At 56.8% G+C, this 17,029-nt stretch overlaps 3 protein-coding genes across 3 annotated transcripts; all 3 read right to left on the bottom strand.

Moving 5' to 3' along the window:
* Positions 1–1,042: 1,042 nt before the first annotated feature.
* CGCS363_v006492 (Patatin-like phospholipase domain-containing protein) lies at positions 1,043–3,444 on the bottom strand (the record flags this gene model as incomplete). Its single annotated transcript, XM_036638341.1, has 2 exons — positions 1,043–2,349; positions 2,400–3,444. 2 exons carry the CDS (start codon positions 3,442–3,444, stop codon positions 1,043–1,045), a joined length of 2,352 nt encoding a protein of 783 aa, XP_036496850.1.
* Positions 3,445–5,424: 1,980 nt separating this feature from the next.
* On the bottom strand, positions 5,425–6,414 carry SAR1 (Small COPII coat GTPase SAR1; the record flags this gene model as incomplete). The annotated part of the gene is made up of 5 exons (XM_036638340.1): positions 5,425–5,465; positions 5,524–5,889; positions 5,993–6,032; positions 6,168–6,271; positions 6,396–6,414. The coding sequence occupies 5 exons, from the start codon at positions 6,412–6,414 to the stop codon at positions 5,425–5,427; spliced, it is 570 nt and encodes a 189-aa protein (XP_036496851.1).
* A 1,019-nt stretch (positions 6,415–7,433) lies between these two features.
* Positions 7,434–9,668, bottom strand: CGCS363_v006490 (Uncharacterized protein; the record flags this gene model as incomplete). The annotated part of the gene is made up of 1 exon (XM_036638339.1): positions 7,434–9,668. One exon carries the CDS (start codon positions 9,666–9,668, stop codon positions 7,434–7,436), a length of 2,235 nt encoding a protein of 744 aa, XP_036496852.1.
* Positions 9,669–17,029: the final 7,361 nt, after the last annotated feature.

Below are 17,029 nucleotides of genomic sequence, written 5' to 3'. Positions count from 1 at the left end.
CCTATTTGCCCCTTTTCTGTCCCTCGTCATCTTGGAACAGCGCGTCGAGCAATCCACTACAGACGCTCCTGATCGAAAAAGCCAAAGCGTGCTGTACAAGCTGCCGCAAGGGTCATTCCAGCGTTACACCGAGCCTGCTCACTCGGTTGAAATGCCGTTCGCGTATCTTGCCTCATGGCCGGAACAACTATAACCAACCAGCCTCCATCACTATAAATAAGTGCGCGTGATTGCCAGCTCCAAACTCCTCGAGCACAATCGTTGCCTGCGTTATGGCCCAGTGATAGCACAGTTGATCAACTCTGTTGATACTTGGCCGCAGTAGCCAGGAGGCACAGCTGGACCCCGGCTACGATGGCTACCTCCTGTCGGTTATCCATCCGTGTCTCTCTTCATGCCCGTGTATTAGTTTATAGAATAAGCTGACGATGAATCATTTCAAAGAGCCGGCGAGCTTCAGATGGTTGCAACTACGCGCGGCTCCCCAACTGTCTGAAGGGTGTATACTTCACCACCTCGAGAGCATAAACCACCATGACGTCCAGCAAGATTTGGCAAGGAGACATGAGCGCATAAGTTTCATTGCTTGTATAGCCGGCCAGGGTGGAAGCGCGAATATTCTGTTCTCCCAAGAAGGGAAAAGAAAGAGCAGAATACATCCATTGAGGATACTCATCCTGAACACAGAGATTGCCGAGAGTGATGTGGCAACGCTGCCCTGAGTCCCATGTCTGTCGACAACTTTAGACTAGGCGGCTTAAATGCCGAGGAGTTCCCTTTTCCATTTGTCCTGAGACTCTGACAGAAGACACGGGAATGATTCATATCTTCAACGTGCCTCTGTAAACACGCACCTTGGAGGCTGGCCTGCGATGCCAAAGATGATCCCGTCGAAGGCCTTGTCAAACACCTGAACCAAGAAAAGCACTAGCAGGAAAATCCAGTTGTCAGGTATTAAAGGCAACGCCAAGCTATGCTACAATCCTCCCATCCCTATTCCCAAAAACCCAAAGGGTGTCGCACCCCATCTTCTATCCTACACTTACCTCCTCTCAAACTTTTCATCTTCGTCTCCATCAACAATAGCCTCCTCCTCTAGCTCAAGCAACGTCTCGCCCTCGGCATCCGTCGTGTCCTCCTCCCCGTCCGTCGCCCCACTAATCAACAGACTCCTCAGGTCGTCCTCGCTCAGAATGGTCTCGATGCTGCCCCTGCGGATCCACGGCCTCGTCTCCCGCCGGCCCTGCTCAATGACCTTCTCGACCTTGAGCCTGTTGCTGACAAACTTCAAGATCGGGAACCCGCGCTGCTGGCCCTCGTGGATCATGCGCGCCAGCCTCGGCGGGTCGGGGTCTGAGAGGATGTGGTAGAAGTCCGACGGCTGCGTCTTGGGCCAGATGGTGATGGTGCCGGAGAACTGCTGCAGGAACAGCTGGCTCCAGTCCTGTCCCAGCGGACGCGGCAGCAGCTCGGCGTGCCGGATGAATTTGAGCCACTTGGTCATGTCCAGCTTGAGGTAGTGCTCGACCGCGGACATGACGTATCCGCCCCGCCAGCCCTTGCCTTTGCGGTGCGTGACGGGGTGGCCTACGCTGCCCCTGGAGCTGAAGAAGAAGAGGTTGATGTGCGGGTTGACCTGGCTCACGATTGTAAAGTTTACGTTAAAGTGCAGGTTGAGCGCCTTGATGGGGATGTCCGTCCGCAAGCTGCCGTCCTTCCACTTGTGGCCAAAGGAGTACGGGATCAGCGTTCCGTCGCGCTGCTTCATCATCAGCACCACGGGGTTCAGAATGCCGGGGACGGCGGCCGAGGCCAGCACCGCAGACCAAATAACGCAGTCAGGAGACGTGATGTAGTTGCAGAGGATCGTGGGCGAGTGCGGGTCGGCCGGGACGCAGGAGACGTTCAGGATCCTCCCCGTGCGCTCGTACGCTTCGCGGAACGTCATCGAGCCGCGGGTCCACCACGAACACTGCTTGGCCCAGTCGACCGAGTCAAATCTCGCGCCCGTCTTCAACCACCGGGGGATCCAAGTCGTGAAGCTCTCGCGACAGGCAGTGATTTTACCCGCTAGGGCCGGGACGAGTAATTTCTTGAGCTCGTCGTTGGTGCGAGTGGCTACCAGGGCAGCGACGAGGGCGCCACCACTCGTGCCGGTGATGACTTCGGGCAGGAGATCCGCCTCGAGGAGAGACTTGACGACACCAAAATGATAGTACGCGAATGACGCTCCACCAGATAGACAAAGAGCCGTCCGGCCGTAGTTGTTAAACATGCCCTTGAAAATGCTCCTCTTCTCCTCCATGGTAAGCTGCTGCGTGTTCAGAACAAACTTGATGCTCCTCTCAACTACTCCACGTTAGCTTATGACTTCCACTCCATCACTGGCGAACGCTTACCCTCGTCGACAAAGTTCTGCACCAAATTCTTCGTCCCGTAGTACGTCTGACTGTACAACCTCGGGTTCTCAACCCCCACAAAGTTGCTCTTCACGCAAGCAGACAGCAGCGCGTGGAGCTCCTCGACGGCAGGCTTGCCCCCCTTCTCCCCATCATTCTCCCCGTTCTCCTGCTCTTCGGCTCTATGCCTACACTTGCGCATCTGCTCCCACACCCTCTTCACAGTCTTGGAGTCGTAGTACGCAAAGTCGTTCTCCTCCTTCCAGCGCTGGCGGTCCAAGTAGCTATCCAGCTCCTTGGCCGCAACGACCCAGTCGCGGTAGTTGTTCGTCCGCCGCATGCTCCGCCTCAGCCTCTCCCTCGTGCCGCGCCAGGTGACGAAGTGCTCGTAGACCCATATGTACAGCCTCGTATAAAGGTACGTCAGCGCCAGACCCGCGAGCCAGGCCCCCACGAAGAAGAGCATCGGCCACTTGAGCAGGGCGTAGAATATCCCTTCTCTCGTCTCGTCCTTGGTCCTCGTTCCAAGCAGCGCCTCAGCCGCGCCCTTGGCCCGGTTCCTCCGCCGCCGCGACCCTCGCTTTGCCACCCGCTGGTTGACAGGCGCCCAGTCGTTCTGCGCGGTGATGAACATGTTTGGCTGGCTCGCGTGGCCGTTGCCGTTGGGCTGGGGCGGCGCCGTCACGTCGCCCGCGGCAGCAGCCGCCGCCGCCGCCACGGCGGACGGGTCGTCGTTTCCATCCTCGTACGTGCTCCCTCGCTTCGTGATGTCGAGCGACGAGGTGCTCCTCAGACCCGGGGACCGCAGGGAGGTCGTCTCGTCCGCGGGAGACTGCAGCGGGTCCGGGGCGTGCAGGGCGTTCACAAAAGCCTCGAGGTCCGCGTCGTCGAGGAAGTTGGTGTCGAAGTCGGGGAGGCCATCGCTGCCGAAGGACTCGGGCGGGAAGCCGTAGCTGTCGGTGTTGTAATTGTTGCTGCTGCTGGGAGAGATCGGGGCAAAGGTCACTCTGTGGTGTTCACGTTGTTCGCGCGTGTGCTCAGCCATGTCTGCGAGCTGTGAGGTCTATCGAGTCTAGGCGCATGATATTGCAGACGCAAAGTCTAAAAAAAAGGACGAACGGCAGGAAAAAGGAAACAAGAGAGTACAGCTGATGGAGAAAGTCAATCTCCCCCTTTTTTCCCTGTCGGGTGGTGCGTATGCCAGCCAATGTGTGAGACGACGTTTCTGAGTGTAAGTGGTGATGGGAGCTGGATAACGGGTGATTTCAGGGCGTTTGTTGGGAAAGCTGACTGTTCTTGGGCGTGGTCGTTCGGACCGGAGCGTTTCCTTCGAGATGCGCGCGCCTCTCCTCCCTGGGGAATGCGCCCGTGATGCCACGGGTCGGATGACGTCGGCTGTAGCTCGAATTGGATTTCGTTGGGGGGCGGGTGGACACCTCTCAGTGAGCTGCAGTGGACGCGGATGGAGAGAGTGGAAGGGAGAGCATCCCGTATCCCGTGTTTCCCCAGTAGTTTCTTCACAGTGGATTGAATCAGGTGCACTTCATTCGTAGGGCGAGGGAGGGGCGTTCTTCAGTGGATGATGTGCCTGAGTGAAGCACCTCTAGCGGGATGCCCGTACCGACCAGGTTAGCCGAGATGACCATCCATGAACCGTCTGTACTCTGCAGCAGCAGCGCTGTCTCCGTGCTCGTTTCCGAGCATGAAGAGCGGGCAGGCAGTTATCTGCCAAGAGAGCCGTACAGGTAGATTTGGCCGCGCCAATGACACGCACATGAACAACAGGTACGAGTCAAGCCTTACGTAAGGTAAGCAACGAGAAGCCCTCGGGTTGTTGCTTCAAACATGGACATCCATCTGCACTTGCGCGAATGTGGCACAGCTCCAAAGAAGGGTCATATTGTCACTGAACAACATCCACTGGGAGAACAGCAAACCACTTCGGGGCCGGCATTGTCAGCGGCATTGGATGGATGGCTGGCTGGCGGGACACGGGCATGGCATGGCCCCTCCTCGCCAATTTGGACCCCTAAGCTTGCCCCCCGTTCTGGTTCCCGCCTCTCCGGAATCCTCTGGAAATGTTACCTAACCACGCTCGCCACGCGCGACAATGGTTGGCCCGCCCAAAGCATGGCCTGGATGATGTGAGCTCAGATCGACGTCCAAGGCTATCGGGGGAAGGCGGGACGACGATGATCTCGGAGGGCTGAGCCGGGCAATGTCAATGCCTTGAATGCCTTGCTGTTTGTTGAACATCAATGATAACACACTTTGTCATCATCATCATCGTCATCCACGAAATCAAGAAAATCTTGGCTGTGGCTTGTAAATCCTAAAATGCCACACCTACACGTCGCCGCTTCCCACGCCTCCCAAACTTACATCCCGCCTGCTGACACGGTGGCCTCGGTTGCATCACCTCTGGGCCGGGATCACCATGGCACAGCGGCACAGCGCCTTGCGTGGAGGTTCTGCCTACCTAGGCATTACGTCGTCTCCAGAAGCCCACTGTGACATATGCACCTCTACCAGCAATACCGTTCCGAAACATTGATGTTGATGATGTTATGTTGTTGATGCAGAACTAGCATAGCAGGCTAACGATTGAAACGCACAATAACCAGATTCTCCAAGTTCCCGGGCCTGAATGAGTATTCTAGCCTAGAAACCGTACATACTGCCTCGTGTTTGACTGACTTGGCTGCGTGGCCGACTGGGCAGCGAGCTCTGCGCCATGCCGCGTACTCATATCCCCCAGTAACCAACACGCAGAGCTCTTCCAAAGCAGCAAACCTGCCCCATTACGCACTTTCACCCCCAAGGATATCAGGTTCGAAAAGGGCCAGGACATGGACTCGGCCCCTTCGAGCAATTTGAACCGGAGCATCGTAGACGTGGCACCATGATTTCGTTCCCGTACGGACGTTTACTCTTTTGTTTTGCCAATTCTTGCCAATCGCCCGTGTACTCCATTCCGCCGTAAACACCGCCTAACCAGCTCTTCCCAGAGCAGTCGGTCCCATGCTTAGACGTACTGAGACAGCCACCGGATACCGTCGCCGTAACCTGCTCCTGTTAGCCTTGCATACTCCTCGCGCGTATTGGTAGCACCGCGGAAACCCACCTTGTCTGAGGACAACGGAGCACATGAAAACCTCGATGGGCCTGATACCCTCCAGAGGCACCTTGCCCTTGCCAGTCGTCTGGTACATGCCGAGCTGGTGACGGAGCTCCTCTTCGGAAATGGCGTCGGGGTGGTCAATCTTGTTGCCGAGGATCACAAAGGGGACCTTGGCGAGCTCCTCCATAGAGAGAAGAGCGTCAAGCTCGGCCTTGGCCTCGGGGAATCGCTCGTGGTCCTTGGCGTCGACGAGGAAGACGATGCCGTTGACTTCGGGGAAGTAGTCCTTCCAGAGGCGGCGGGCCTGCTGGTGACCGCCGAGATCGAAGGTTGTGAAGCGCACGTTGCCGATGGCGAGCTCCTCGGAAGCTGCAGACGCAAGGTGGTCAGTTTTGCTCCAGATGGACTCGAGGACACGTGCGCACGGCTTCCCGCGGCATCGTCAACGTTGTTGGGACAGGGAGGTACTCACTGGGGTGAAGAGTGGGCTGAAGGATAGCAACTCGGTCGTTCTGGTGAATGTGTTAGCTACAGTCCCTCGTATTGGCATCGGAAGCTCCTGATATCCCATATCGGCGCATCCGGACCATGGCGGACGGGAGGTCTCTCGCAGCTTCCGGCCCAAGCTGGGCTTTCGGGTATCGTACCTTCAACATGTGCAACAGAGTCGTCTTGCCGGCATTGTCGAGACCGAGGAAAAGGAGCTTGGCGTGCTTGTTGAGCAGACCAAGGCTCGAGAGGACGTTGTAGACTGCGATGGAACACAAGTCAGTTGATTGCTCTTCGACCAGGGATGGATGCTTGGCCCAGCAGCAGCGGCGGCGAAGAAGACAGCATCGCGCGCGAGGAGAAGAAACAACAAGCTGAGTACGTACACCAATCGATAATCCACATCTTGACGACGAAAGATCAAGTCTATTGTGCGTATGTGAGGTTGGTTCGGGGATGCGGTGGAGCAGATAGGTAGATTGAGGTCGGGATAGATTCGTTGTTCGGACTTTTGCTCCCAAGAGACAAGGCAAGGCGGCGGACGGGTGCTGTGCGGGTTGCTGAGTGCTGGCTGGCTGGTGGGCTGGACTGGGCTATCAGCGGTTGGGGTGGAGTGCTGCTGCTGTGCTGTGTGCTGTCGGGTTCCAACTTGCTTGTGGTCGGTGCTGATGCTGAGGTGCTGAGGTGTGCTTATGCCTTATATTTGGGGCAAAACTTATCGGAGATGCTCCACTCTGGCAGGCAAAAGGTGTTGGTGCGTCAGAGCGAAACTCACACTGGCCTTTTTGTGAGGATCACGGCAAGCAAAGGATGATGATGTGCAGGTAGTGAAGTTTTGAAGGTCTAAATCGTTGTCATCTCTCCATTTATGTAGAGTTTGAAGGAACACGTTGCGGTTTTCCAGTTACTCAACACGTTGAGGCATCCGAACTTATTTCGAACTCAATCACATAGATGGCAGAATCCGCCATTGCGGTAGGCCATATATATCCTGTCAAGAGCTTTGTGGTCATCATATATGGCATCACACACGGCAATGAGTCACTGTGAATGCGATGTGGACAAGTTGTTGGAGATCTGCGATATATCGCAGGAATGCAGTTGATCAGGCTCCCTAATGCTATGTGTTCGCTCAAACAACCATACAGCCTTCAAACACGCCATTCCAGGGGTATTCGTGCTCCGTCCCAACGATAGAAGACAAGAAAAATGAAGCGAAAGAAATGTACGAGGCCCCGTGCGTCGGGTTGGCCTCTGTGTAAAAGATATGTACAGTCCATCGGACAGTAAATAGTATCATATATGTCATGAATTCCTCTCCCATGCCATGCACCATCCTATGCTAAACGCCGAGCAAGACACCCCTAGTCTCGCTATAAATGCAAATCAACAAACCCCACCCGATGCAGAAAATTGTCTGTAGTTTAGACGGAGAGAACGTAGTTGCCCTGGTCGATCTTGCCGGCCATGAGCAGACCAAGCTCTCTCATACGCTCACAGCCGAGGCCGCGCTGTGGCTTGCGCTCAGGGATCTGACCCTTGCGAGCGCGGTTGCAGTACTTTTGGTAAAACTTCTCCTTGCGACGTTGTCGCTTTCTCTCCAAGCCCTTGACGATGTCAATGGCGCCGCGGACGTGGATGTCGTTGGCCGGAGCCTTTGTGCGGCGTCCCTTGGCCATGTGGGGAAACATGGAGGGGGGACGGGGGAGAGACTTGGTAACAGTAAGGCCGGGGCGAGAGGCCAGAGTCTTGAAGGTAATAGCGCCCTGTACATTGCGAGGGGATGCGGGAGGAGACCGCAGTGCCTGGGTAGGAGGGGGGGAGCGAAGACGGCGGGGAGAAGGGCCGTCAAAGAGGCAGCGTCCACGGGCCTTGGGAGCCGGAGAGGCGCGGCGCTTGATAGGTGCGGGAGAAGCACGGCGCTTGATGGGTGCGGGAGAAGCACGACGCTTCATGGGGGGAGGAGAGCGGAAGCGCTTGGGAGAGGTGTGCTCCGACTTCCTGCGACCTCTTCTCCTGTCCTGTCCATGGTGGAGGTCCTCCATCTTGCCGTGGAGGAAGTCCTCGTCGTCGCTGCTGTGGTGAACGGGGTTGTAGATCTCCTCATCGCCCTCGTCTTCGGGGTCCGAAGCAGGAAAGCTGGGGTCAATGTCCTGAGGGATGAGCTGGAGCTTCTCGCGTCTGCGAGCTGCGAGGCAGGAGATGTAGGCATCTTCCATGGGGCGGTCCTCATCGAGGGTACCGCAGACAAAGTCGGTGCTGTCGGGGAGCTCAGGGGTGCCGGGGCGGATCTTCATGCGCTGGGTCTTGCCGCGGCGAGCACGGAGGCTGGTGCGCGAGGCGATTGAAGAATCGGAAAGCTGCTCAGGGAGGGAGGGACGGCGAGCCACAGGAGTGGTGTCGATCTTCTGCGCGGTAGAGCGGCCGGGCGTCCAGAGGCTGAGATCATCGTCTTCGTCGTCCTCCTCGTCGGAATCAGCAAATCCCGTCTCCTCGTCGGTCTTGTAGCCATCCGAGTTGTCGTCGTCCTCATCCTCATCCTCATCGTCCTCGTCGTCTTCGTCTTCGTCGTCCTGCTCCTCCTCATCCTGATCATCGGCATCGTTCTCCTCATCGTCGTCGATGGCGGTCTCAAGATCATCCTCGTTCTCCTCCTCCTCAGCCTCCTCCTCGGCCTCAATCGCTAGCTTGCGGATGGCGTTCTCCTTCTGCAGGGTGTCGTCGACAGTGATACGGCGGCCCTGAGAGGTGAAGGCGTGGCGGATCCAGTCATCCTCGCGGGGAACGTCGCTCGCAAATTCGTGAAAGTGAGAAGACTCGTTTTGCAAGTCGTTGTCGTTGGCGGTAATGTACTTCTTTGTAGTAGGCGACTTGACGTCGACAGCGATGCGAGGAGGTGCGAGAGTAGGTCGCGGGGAACGCGAGCGAGACTTGCGAACAGTCGCGGGCGAACTCTCCTTGAGGGAAGGGGGCTGGAGCATAGCAGCGGCCATCTCCAGGCGTTGAGGGGGGGTGTTCTGCGTGGAAGCAGGGCGCTGAGGAACGGGGCAGGCGAACTTGATGCAGCTTCTGCGCTGAGGCTCCTGGGCAGAAGGGGCCTTGACCATGGGCTGAGCCTGGATGGGCTCAGCAGGCTTGGGCTTTGCGCAGGCGAACTGGATGCAACGCTTCTTGGGAGCTTCCTGGGCGGGCTCCTGAGGGCGAGCAGCGGGAGCTTGCATGGCCAGCTTCTGAGGCTCATCGTTGAGACGGAGGAAGCGCATCTCGGGGATGGGAGGGCTGGGAGTGTTGGCGCGAGAAGGGCTGGTTAGGCCAGTGTCGCTCGTCAAGTCGGCGGTGGAAGCCAGGCTGATGTTGCTGGCCATTGAACGGCGGCGGGCAAAGAAGGACATGCCCGGGCGGGCTTCGGGGTCCTCATCCTCGGAAGGGCTGTGGAGCGCCTTCGTCAGCAGAGAGGTGTTGTGGTCCAAGGTAGTGCGTCGGATAGGATTCCTCTTGAACATGCTGCTCATGGGAGAGACGGGCACCTGGGTGGGATTTTCCGGAGGCTCGTCAACATCGGCGGTCTCGTCTTCTACCATGGAGGGCATGTTGGCGCAATGTGTGGACCAGGCCAGGACGTTTGACGTCGCGGCGTCGTGTGTTGTGTTGTGCGTCATTGTGGATTGGTGAGGTCGGTCAAGAGGTGATTGCAGGGTTAAATCGGGCTCTCGGCTCGAGGTGTGGCGAAGGGTGGTATTCCAGGCCAAGTCGTTCAACGATGCGTCTAGCAGGCGTAACCGGTCGAAGGTCGACTTCGTGAGAATATGGTGGTAGTCGGTCGTAGTAGTAAAAGTGCTCGCACAAGCGGCTCTTGTAGTGGTTTGTATATGATGAATGTTTTGTTGTTTTGTATGTCGAAGAGCGGGTTGCCCTCAAGAGGACGTGCAGAGTGGGAGATCGTCTCGGAAGACAACTGCAGCTGACCAAAAAGTGTCCCTAGGGACCGTGAGGCTATAAGGACAGAACGGACATCGTCAAAGGGATCTTGTTCTGAAGTAGTAGTGGCAGTTGAGGGAGATTATAGGACGACCGGGCGTTGCCTCAATGTGAGGCGTAGTTGGTGGGATGGGAACAGGTCGATTCAGGGTCCTGGGTGTACAAGAATAACTGAATCGGAGTGTAGATCCCAAATGAAAGGGCGGGCTTGGGCGTGGCACAAGGATGACTGTGTCGTGGGCGAGCAGATGACGTCGGGCCTAGCGTGGCGCAGGAAAGGTAGTGTAGAGTGATGTGTGTTGGTGTTGGGTTGGGCGTGTGTGAGAGGGAAATATCTGGAAAGGATAAACGGCAACGGGCGGTAGGCAGTAGAGTGCTGTGCGCTGGGATAGATGCTCGGGCGGGTTGGAAGAAGTTTAACAGGTTCCGGGTTATTCTTGGCGTGTTCGGGGATGGACGTGGGATGAATTCAGGATGCTCGGAGGCTGAGGGCTTGGGCTCTTTTCTGGCCGAGCAGGAGTGCGGTGTCTGGGACAGCCAGTTAAGGGTAGGGGGCAGATGGGTATGTAGAAGTATTTGCCGGGGAAACCCAACGCCAATGGGGCCAGGACCTAGGACCTAGGACCTGACAGAGAGAGGTGGGAGTGGCGACGGGTACGGATAGAGGCCGCGACTAGCGGAGGTCACTCGTCCAGCTTTTTTTTTGTTGTAAGGGCAAGGCAAATTCCCTTTACCGCCTCGTTGGTGCTGCCCGTTGCTTCGGGAAGTGTGGTCGGGTGGTGTGGTGCGTGGTGTCTGTGTCGATTGATGGTGGGTGGGCGTATGAGTGTGTGTGTGTGTGTGCCAGCTGGTAGATTCCAGTCTGTTTCTCTCTTTCTCTGTTGCTCTCTATTCCAATAAGAAGGGAAGAGCAGAGAGAGGCCGGAGGAGGGGAAGAAGAGTGGGCGACGGGCGAGTGATTGCAGATTGATTGAATGATGGGTGGGCGGGTATGTGGGCGTTATGCCGTAAGAGGGCGTGGGATGCGGATAAGGTCGCTGCAACAGTGCAACACGCAAGTCGTCTTTCGTTTCCTGAGGAGCTGTTCCGCGTCGTCCTCGTTGTCGTTGGTCAGGCGGGCAGACGGACGGGGGGTGAAGGGAAACACCAGCAGAATAAGGTGCGATTGGTGTGTCTGGCGTAAGGTGGTTTTTTTGGGGGTCCTCCCTTTGTGCGTCCTTGTCGCGTTTCTGCAGGAAATTTGGCAGACAGGCCGGCAGGACAAGGGAAGGGAGCCAGATGCGTGGACGCGGGTTGCCGAGGAAAAAGAAAAGGCTCAGACTTTGGATCAACCTCAGACCTTCGGAATCTGGATCTCTTGGATCTTGGACCGTAGACCGTAGACCTCAAAAGGCAAAAGGGAGAGAGAAAGTTGCTTGGCTTGGCAGTGCAAGGTATTTGAAGATCTTGGCAAAAAGGCGCTGCAGCAGCACCTGCGGACTGCGGACTGCGAGCTTAGAGCTACAACTTTGACAGTTGACAGCAGCAGCAGCAACAATGGGAGAGGAGCAGCGGGCGCTGGGAGATGCGGATGCAGGCAAACCGCGTGGAGGGTTTTATTGCGATGCGGCTTTTTTCCCCCAGTGAGGTCTCATTCACCCTTTTTTGTTTTTCCTTGTGGCCCTTTTTTTTTAAACCCTCACCTCGTGTTTTTTACGCTTTTCATTTTGGGGGACTGGGACCGGTGTTGGCCTGCGCGGGCTGGACCCCGTCCGTCAGTCAGTCAACAAAATGCGTTGAACTTTTTGTTCCCTGAGCTGAGCTCGGACTGGTCCCCAAATTTGTTGCGAAATTTTTCTTCGCCTGTTCTCCCCGGCGAGCGGCCGTAGGGATGCTGGCTCTGCTTCGAATTTTTCTTCTCTCGCGTCTTCTCCCGTACGTCGCCGGGGGTGGCACGTTTACTGGATTGGGGGGGGAGGAAACTCAAGTGTCAGTGGGGGGGAGCCCTGTCTCTCAGGGCTCGCAGGGGGGCCCTCCCCAAGCAAAACTTCCCCATTGAATGATGAAAAGGCGGCTAGGCGGAAAAAGGGTAAGCACAGGAAGCAAAGAGACCAGCATCATCGACAGGCGGGCGGGAAATGGAGATGGATCGGAGTCTTGGGGAGGCTAAACCAGGCGTGCTGATCCAGACATTGGAGCTGGTTGGGCCCCACACGGTGCGCAGGCAGTCAATCTCGCTCTGGAAACGCCCAGAGGCGCACGGCTGAGGGACCTCGAGACACGCATGTCGTTGGCGGGAAGCTGCGGCACTTTGTCGCCTTGCGTCGGGTACCACGCCAAGGAACCTAAGCTTCGAGCCGAAAACGGAGCCAACGGCAGCCGTCGATTCCCACTGTGAGCGTTGGCTCGTGCTTTTTTCTTTCCCCTTGCGGCGGCCGGGAATGGCAAGGCCGCCAAGGTCCATCACCGCCTCCCGGGCAATTGTCGGTACGTACTGCTCGAAGGCCCGTCGTCAATTCACATCCACTCACCCACTGAAGCCAAATGAATGACACGGTGGAGTGCTGGTGACCAATTCTCGCTCCTCCAGTGGTCGGTTTGCGCGACGGGGACAGTCCTGACGGCATCCACATCGCTTGCGGTGAATGGACGATAGGAGTCTCGCAGCGACAGCTCCCAAGTCTGACGGTGAAAGGGCCGAGGGACACGCGAGATGATGGCGCGCGGGATCCGTTCTCTCTCTTTTTTTTTTCCTGTCCCATTCAATTCCCTCTGCTGACTGGCACTGGCACTGGCACTGGCACTGGCACTGGCACCGGCTCACGTTAGCTCATCTCGGTCAATAAGCGAGGAGTGACATGTCTATTCCATATTACTTTCGTATGACCACAGGTCACCGCTGGTTCACCTTGGAACGATAATCTCCAGAAACCACCCCAAGAATGGACGCTACGACGCTACACCACAAACACTCTCACTCCAGTCGCGGGTTGCAGTCGATGGATGGCGCCGTGTCAGCAATGGCCATACCATGACCATACCAAGTCAACAACCCTTCCGTCGACATGCAGCACCTGCTGCAAGCCCGCAACTGTCCTCGTGAGGCAGCCGTCCGTTCCTCTTGGCCCATTTCCGCGCTGTCTCATCTCATCTTTCAATCTGTCCCCGATTCCATCCTCCACTATTTGCTGCAGCCTGCAGCCAATGCCAGCTAGCTTAGCTCTGACAAGGCGAGCTCTGACCTCTAGTTTCCCACTCTGTCCTGTTCCTCCGCTGGCCTGCTTCTTCCTGTCTCGCTACCAATCACCATTCCAACCACCATCCATCTCCAATCACCCGTCACGAATACCAAGCAAAGCAGGCAATCACCCTCAGGCCCTGCATGTGTCCAGTCAAGTGACTCTGGTCTGGTCTAAAGCACCACACCCATCCACCGCCGTCTTTGTTTCCTCCACTCTGTTGCTATTCACAGCACAATCAGCCTTTCAGCGCAGTCCACAGCTTGTTTGGGGTATTTTTGATATATTCCTGCTCCTGGCCCGGCTCTTGCCGAGGAATAATAGCCGCCATATTAGCTGTCTGGCTGCCAGCTGCGCCAGCTGCACCACCAGAGACCATGACAATATCATCCAAAACGCCGGGCCTTGACTCGACGTCGTGCCCCCCAGATGCCCGCATGGGCCGTCTCCTGGTTTTGCGTCTCCAGCCTTCGATCAAAATGAGACAATTTTCTCCTACTCCGTGCTGTCGTGCTTGCCCTGCGCGAGTTTTCCCCAGCGCGCACTCCGAACACCATGGCCAGCCATCCTCGTCTTACACCATCAGGTACACCCGTTACCCGCAACCCTCGGCTGCAATCCGTTTCCCCTACAGCAACCCTTACCAGGCTACCCTTCGCAACGACGACATCAGAAGAACGCACATGAACGTCTGCGTCCTCGATGCACCATGGAGCACATCAGACGGACTATGGAGCGCCATGCCCTTACCCTGCCCCAATTACCGCATAGCACTTCCTGTAACTGCTTGGGGGCTAGCTGTTTGATCTTTGCCAGTTGATGGAGCTCAGGCAAGCTCAGCCCTTTCTGGATCCTCCATGTCGCCAATGCTCATGCCAATGCAAAGAGCATTCAGCATCTGACTGCTGCCCGTCTGCTGCCCGCAGAGTGAAAGTGAAAGTGGCCCGTCACTGCCAGACCAGAGTAACACCAACAAAAAAAAAAGGCGTTCTGGCCGATAGCTTTGCGTTGCAGCTAGAGTAGCGCCGAAATAATCTCAGAAACCGTCTGCAGAATTCCAGCCACGGAGGGCCAAACAACAGTCGACGGTCCTTCGCTTCGTCTTGCCAACTTTCCCAAGCACAAAGCCAAAAAAGCCCGTCCCGTCGACCATTGAGTTGCCCTAGCCGCTAGACGATAGGCAGCTCGTTGTTAGCCTGTTGTGATTCCCGGTTTCTTCACAAGCCCGTCGCGGGTACATGCAAGGCGCTTCTAGCGTGCCGTCGTCCGACGGTCGGCGGGCTGACCCCTCTTGGGCCCAATCCTCACGCCAAACATGCCTCCGTCCACATGCAAGTGTTGGGTGTTTTGCTCTCGAGAGCCACACAGCAACTTTTGGGGGGACAGGAATCCTGCAGAGGGCCCATCGGCCGGAAGACAAGCTTCAGCCAGACAGCCCTCATCCCGGCCCGTCTGCTTCCTGACTCGCCCAATGGGAGGCTAAGGAGGGCGCGGGCCATGCCATCGCCATGCCATGCTGGACGATGCCATGCATTGCCTCGGGTCACTGGGAAAGTCAAGCTCGCCCACGGCTGCCGCCAGCAGCGAGCAGCACTGCCAGCACATCAAAAAGGCAAAAAAACTGTGACATCAATTATATCATAAGCTGTACGTCCCTTCAAAGCTTGCTTTGCTGGGCCTTGCCCCATACAAGCCTGTCCCGTCGCTGTGGATGTCATTGTGATGATGATGATGAAGATGCCGTAGGTCCGGAGCCAGCAAGGCCGGCAAAGGGCAAGCCGCGCATTCAATCCCGAAAGCAGAAGTTACCCCCATTAATCCCGTCACCCGCCGCCGCCGCCCATCACACGCAGGAGTCTCAGTTCGCCGAGACTGGGAGACCAAAGTATCGGAGAGCACTGTGTGATGCACCATGACGCCAGCCAACCCGCTGCGGACGAAAGCCAGATTGTGTTTCCCAACTGCGACTTCTTGGCGTCGAACAGAGCCCAGCAGCAGCGAAAAGATGAAGCGCGGGATGCGGAATCGAGCACGCGCCGCGGGTGTTGCAGAACCAGAAGCAGCAGCAGCAATGTTCACCACCGCGGCCGTCCAAGTCCGAGCTGCAGCACCCCCATACCATGCCCATTTCCGTCCACTCACAGGCACATGTCTGGCGGGGTTTCAACCTCCTGCTGGCCGGCCACCAACGGGAGATCTGGCTCGGACACCGCCAAGAGATTCCCAACGGCCTCTGGCTCTTTGGTCCCTCCGCGGCAACAAAGCCGTCGACGCGGAACGGACGCTATCGAGGCTTCAAAGAAGAGATGCCCAGCCTTGTTCTGTTTTGAAGAATTCTCATGTTTTGTTTTGGGGCTGAGCAAAGGCTCGCGAATCTCAGATATCTCGCAAAGTTTCGATAAACGAAGCGGACGGTCTCGATGCCGTCTTGGTACTTACTTGCGGTTCGATGCGGATATCCCGCAGGAAATGTCGTCGCCAATGCCGAGCCGGCCGCTTGTTGATCTCCATTCCGGGCCACCGTGGGACCAAAGTGGCCCAGTTTGCGGTGTAAACACTGGCCCTCAATCAGGAGAGAGTGAACGTCGGTGCGAGAAGAATCTCCGGCACATGCATCCCATTCCTCCACTTTTCGTGTTGTTGACCTCGTCCTGGGCATTGCTCATCTGCGGTCCTCTGGACGACGAGGGGCATCATGGCGGGATGACGGGCAAGCTAACGGGCGCTTCGACAAAAACAATTCGCGATTTTCCATGGCATTTACGACGCCTCCTCTCATTTCGTTGTTCACAAGGTTGTGGCCTGTTCTCTCTGGAGTAGTAGTTCCCCGGAGATATCTCCCTTGCCAAGAGATATCGTGCCAGGAGACGTCTTGCTTGTTGACGACACTAAGCGTTGCTGGCGGCACCTTGGACTCGCAGGATTATGTTCCAACTTTCTCAGACCTGAACAGCAGCACGCGATGGTGCCGCCTCGGGCGTCCCCGAAGAGACAGACTCCATGTGTGAGTTGTCCTTCTCACCCCTCACGTTTTGCACCAACCCGCGCCCGCGGATCCAGGGGCTGGCGCAACTTGCGAGGGGAAATTCTGGAGTTCGAACACAACGCGAGCCAATTCAATTCCCACCCCGCGTCGCATATCCGCCCCTTGTTCCATTAAACGGGGGCGCCTGTTAGCTCTCACCACGCAAATACCCCGCATTCAGAGGAGAACTTGGCCTGCGGTTGCGACGACTGGCGGCAGGATTCACTGCAACCACAGTCTAAGGTGGTATACAACTCTTTACGCGGTAGCAGCGGCTAGCGCCGAAAAAGAGAGGGAAGGAGCAACACCAACGGTTCCCCACGGCCTACGTGGGAGGGAACCATTAAGGTGATCGACAGGTTCGCTCCTCCGTCGCTCTACTCTCCGATGATTTGGCATCTTTCTTGGTGTGTGTAGCTTCTGCAGACCGCAGACCATTGCCTTCTACGCTAGCCCGGCGCCAATCCTTTCCTTCCTCTCCCCCTCCTCGACGCCCAAAACTGTTCTTGACACATGAGAATTAGACGTCAAGCTCGTGGCGTCGGAGGGGAGAGGGTTGCAGAGTTGCACACGCGACGCATGGCACCCGTAAGCCATACGGGTAGCGACATTGACGATCCAACCTTGCGAGAATGCGAGCTGGGCCGCCGGAGCTTCGACGACCTTGCCCGGTCGCCTCAAGCCTCTGTGAGACACAGTACCTGCCAGTAGTTCGGGTTACCTCTCCCCCTAGCTGTTGAGGTAGCTTATTAGATTATGAGACATCGCAAAAAAGATGCTCCTGTCTGGAAAACCTGTG

Source organism: Colletotrichum siamense (genome assembly GCF_013390195.1).
Source record: "Colletotrichum siamense strain Cg363 chromosome Unknown KSG_Cg363_contig04, whole genome shotgun sequence".
In the NCBI taxonomy this organism is placed as follows: Eukaryota; Fungi; Ascomycota; class Sordariomycetes; order Glomerellales; family Glomerellaceae; genus Colletotrichum; species Colletotrichum siamense.
The sequence above is the reverse complement of the archived record's forward strand: the minus strand, read 5'-3'. Positions and strand labels throughout refer to the sequence as shown.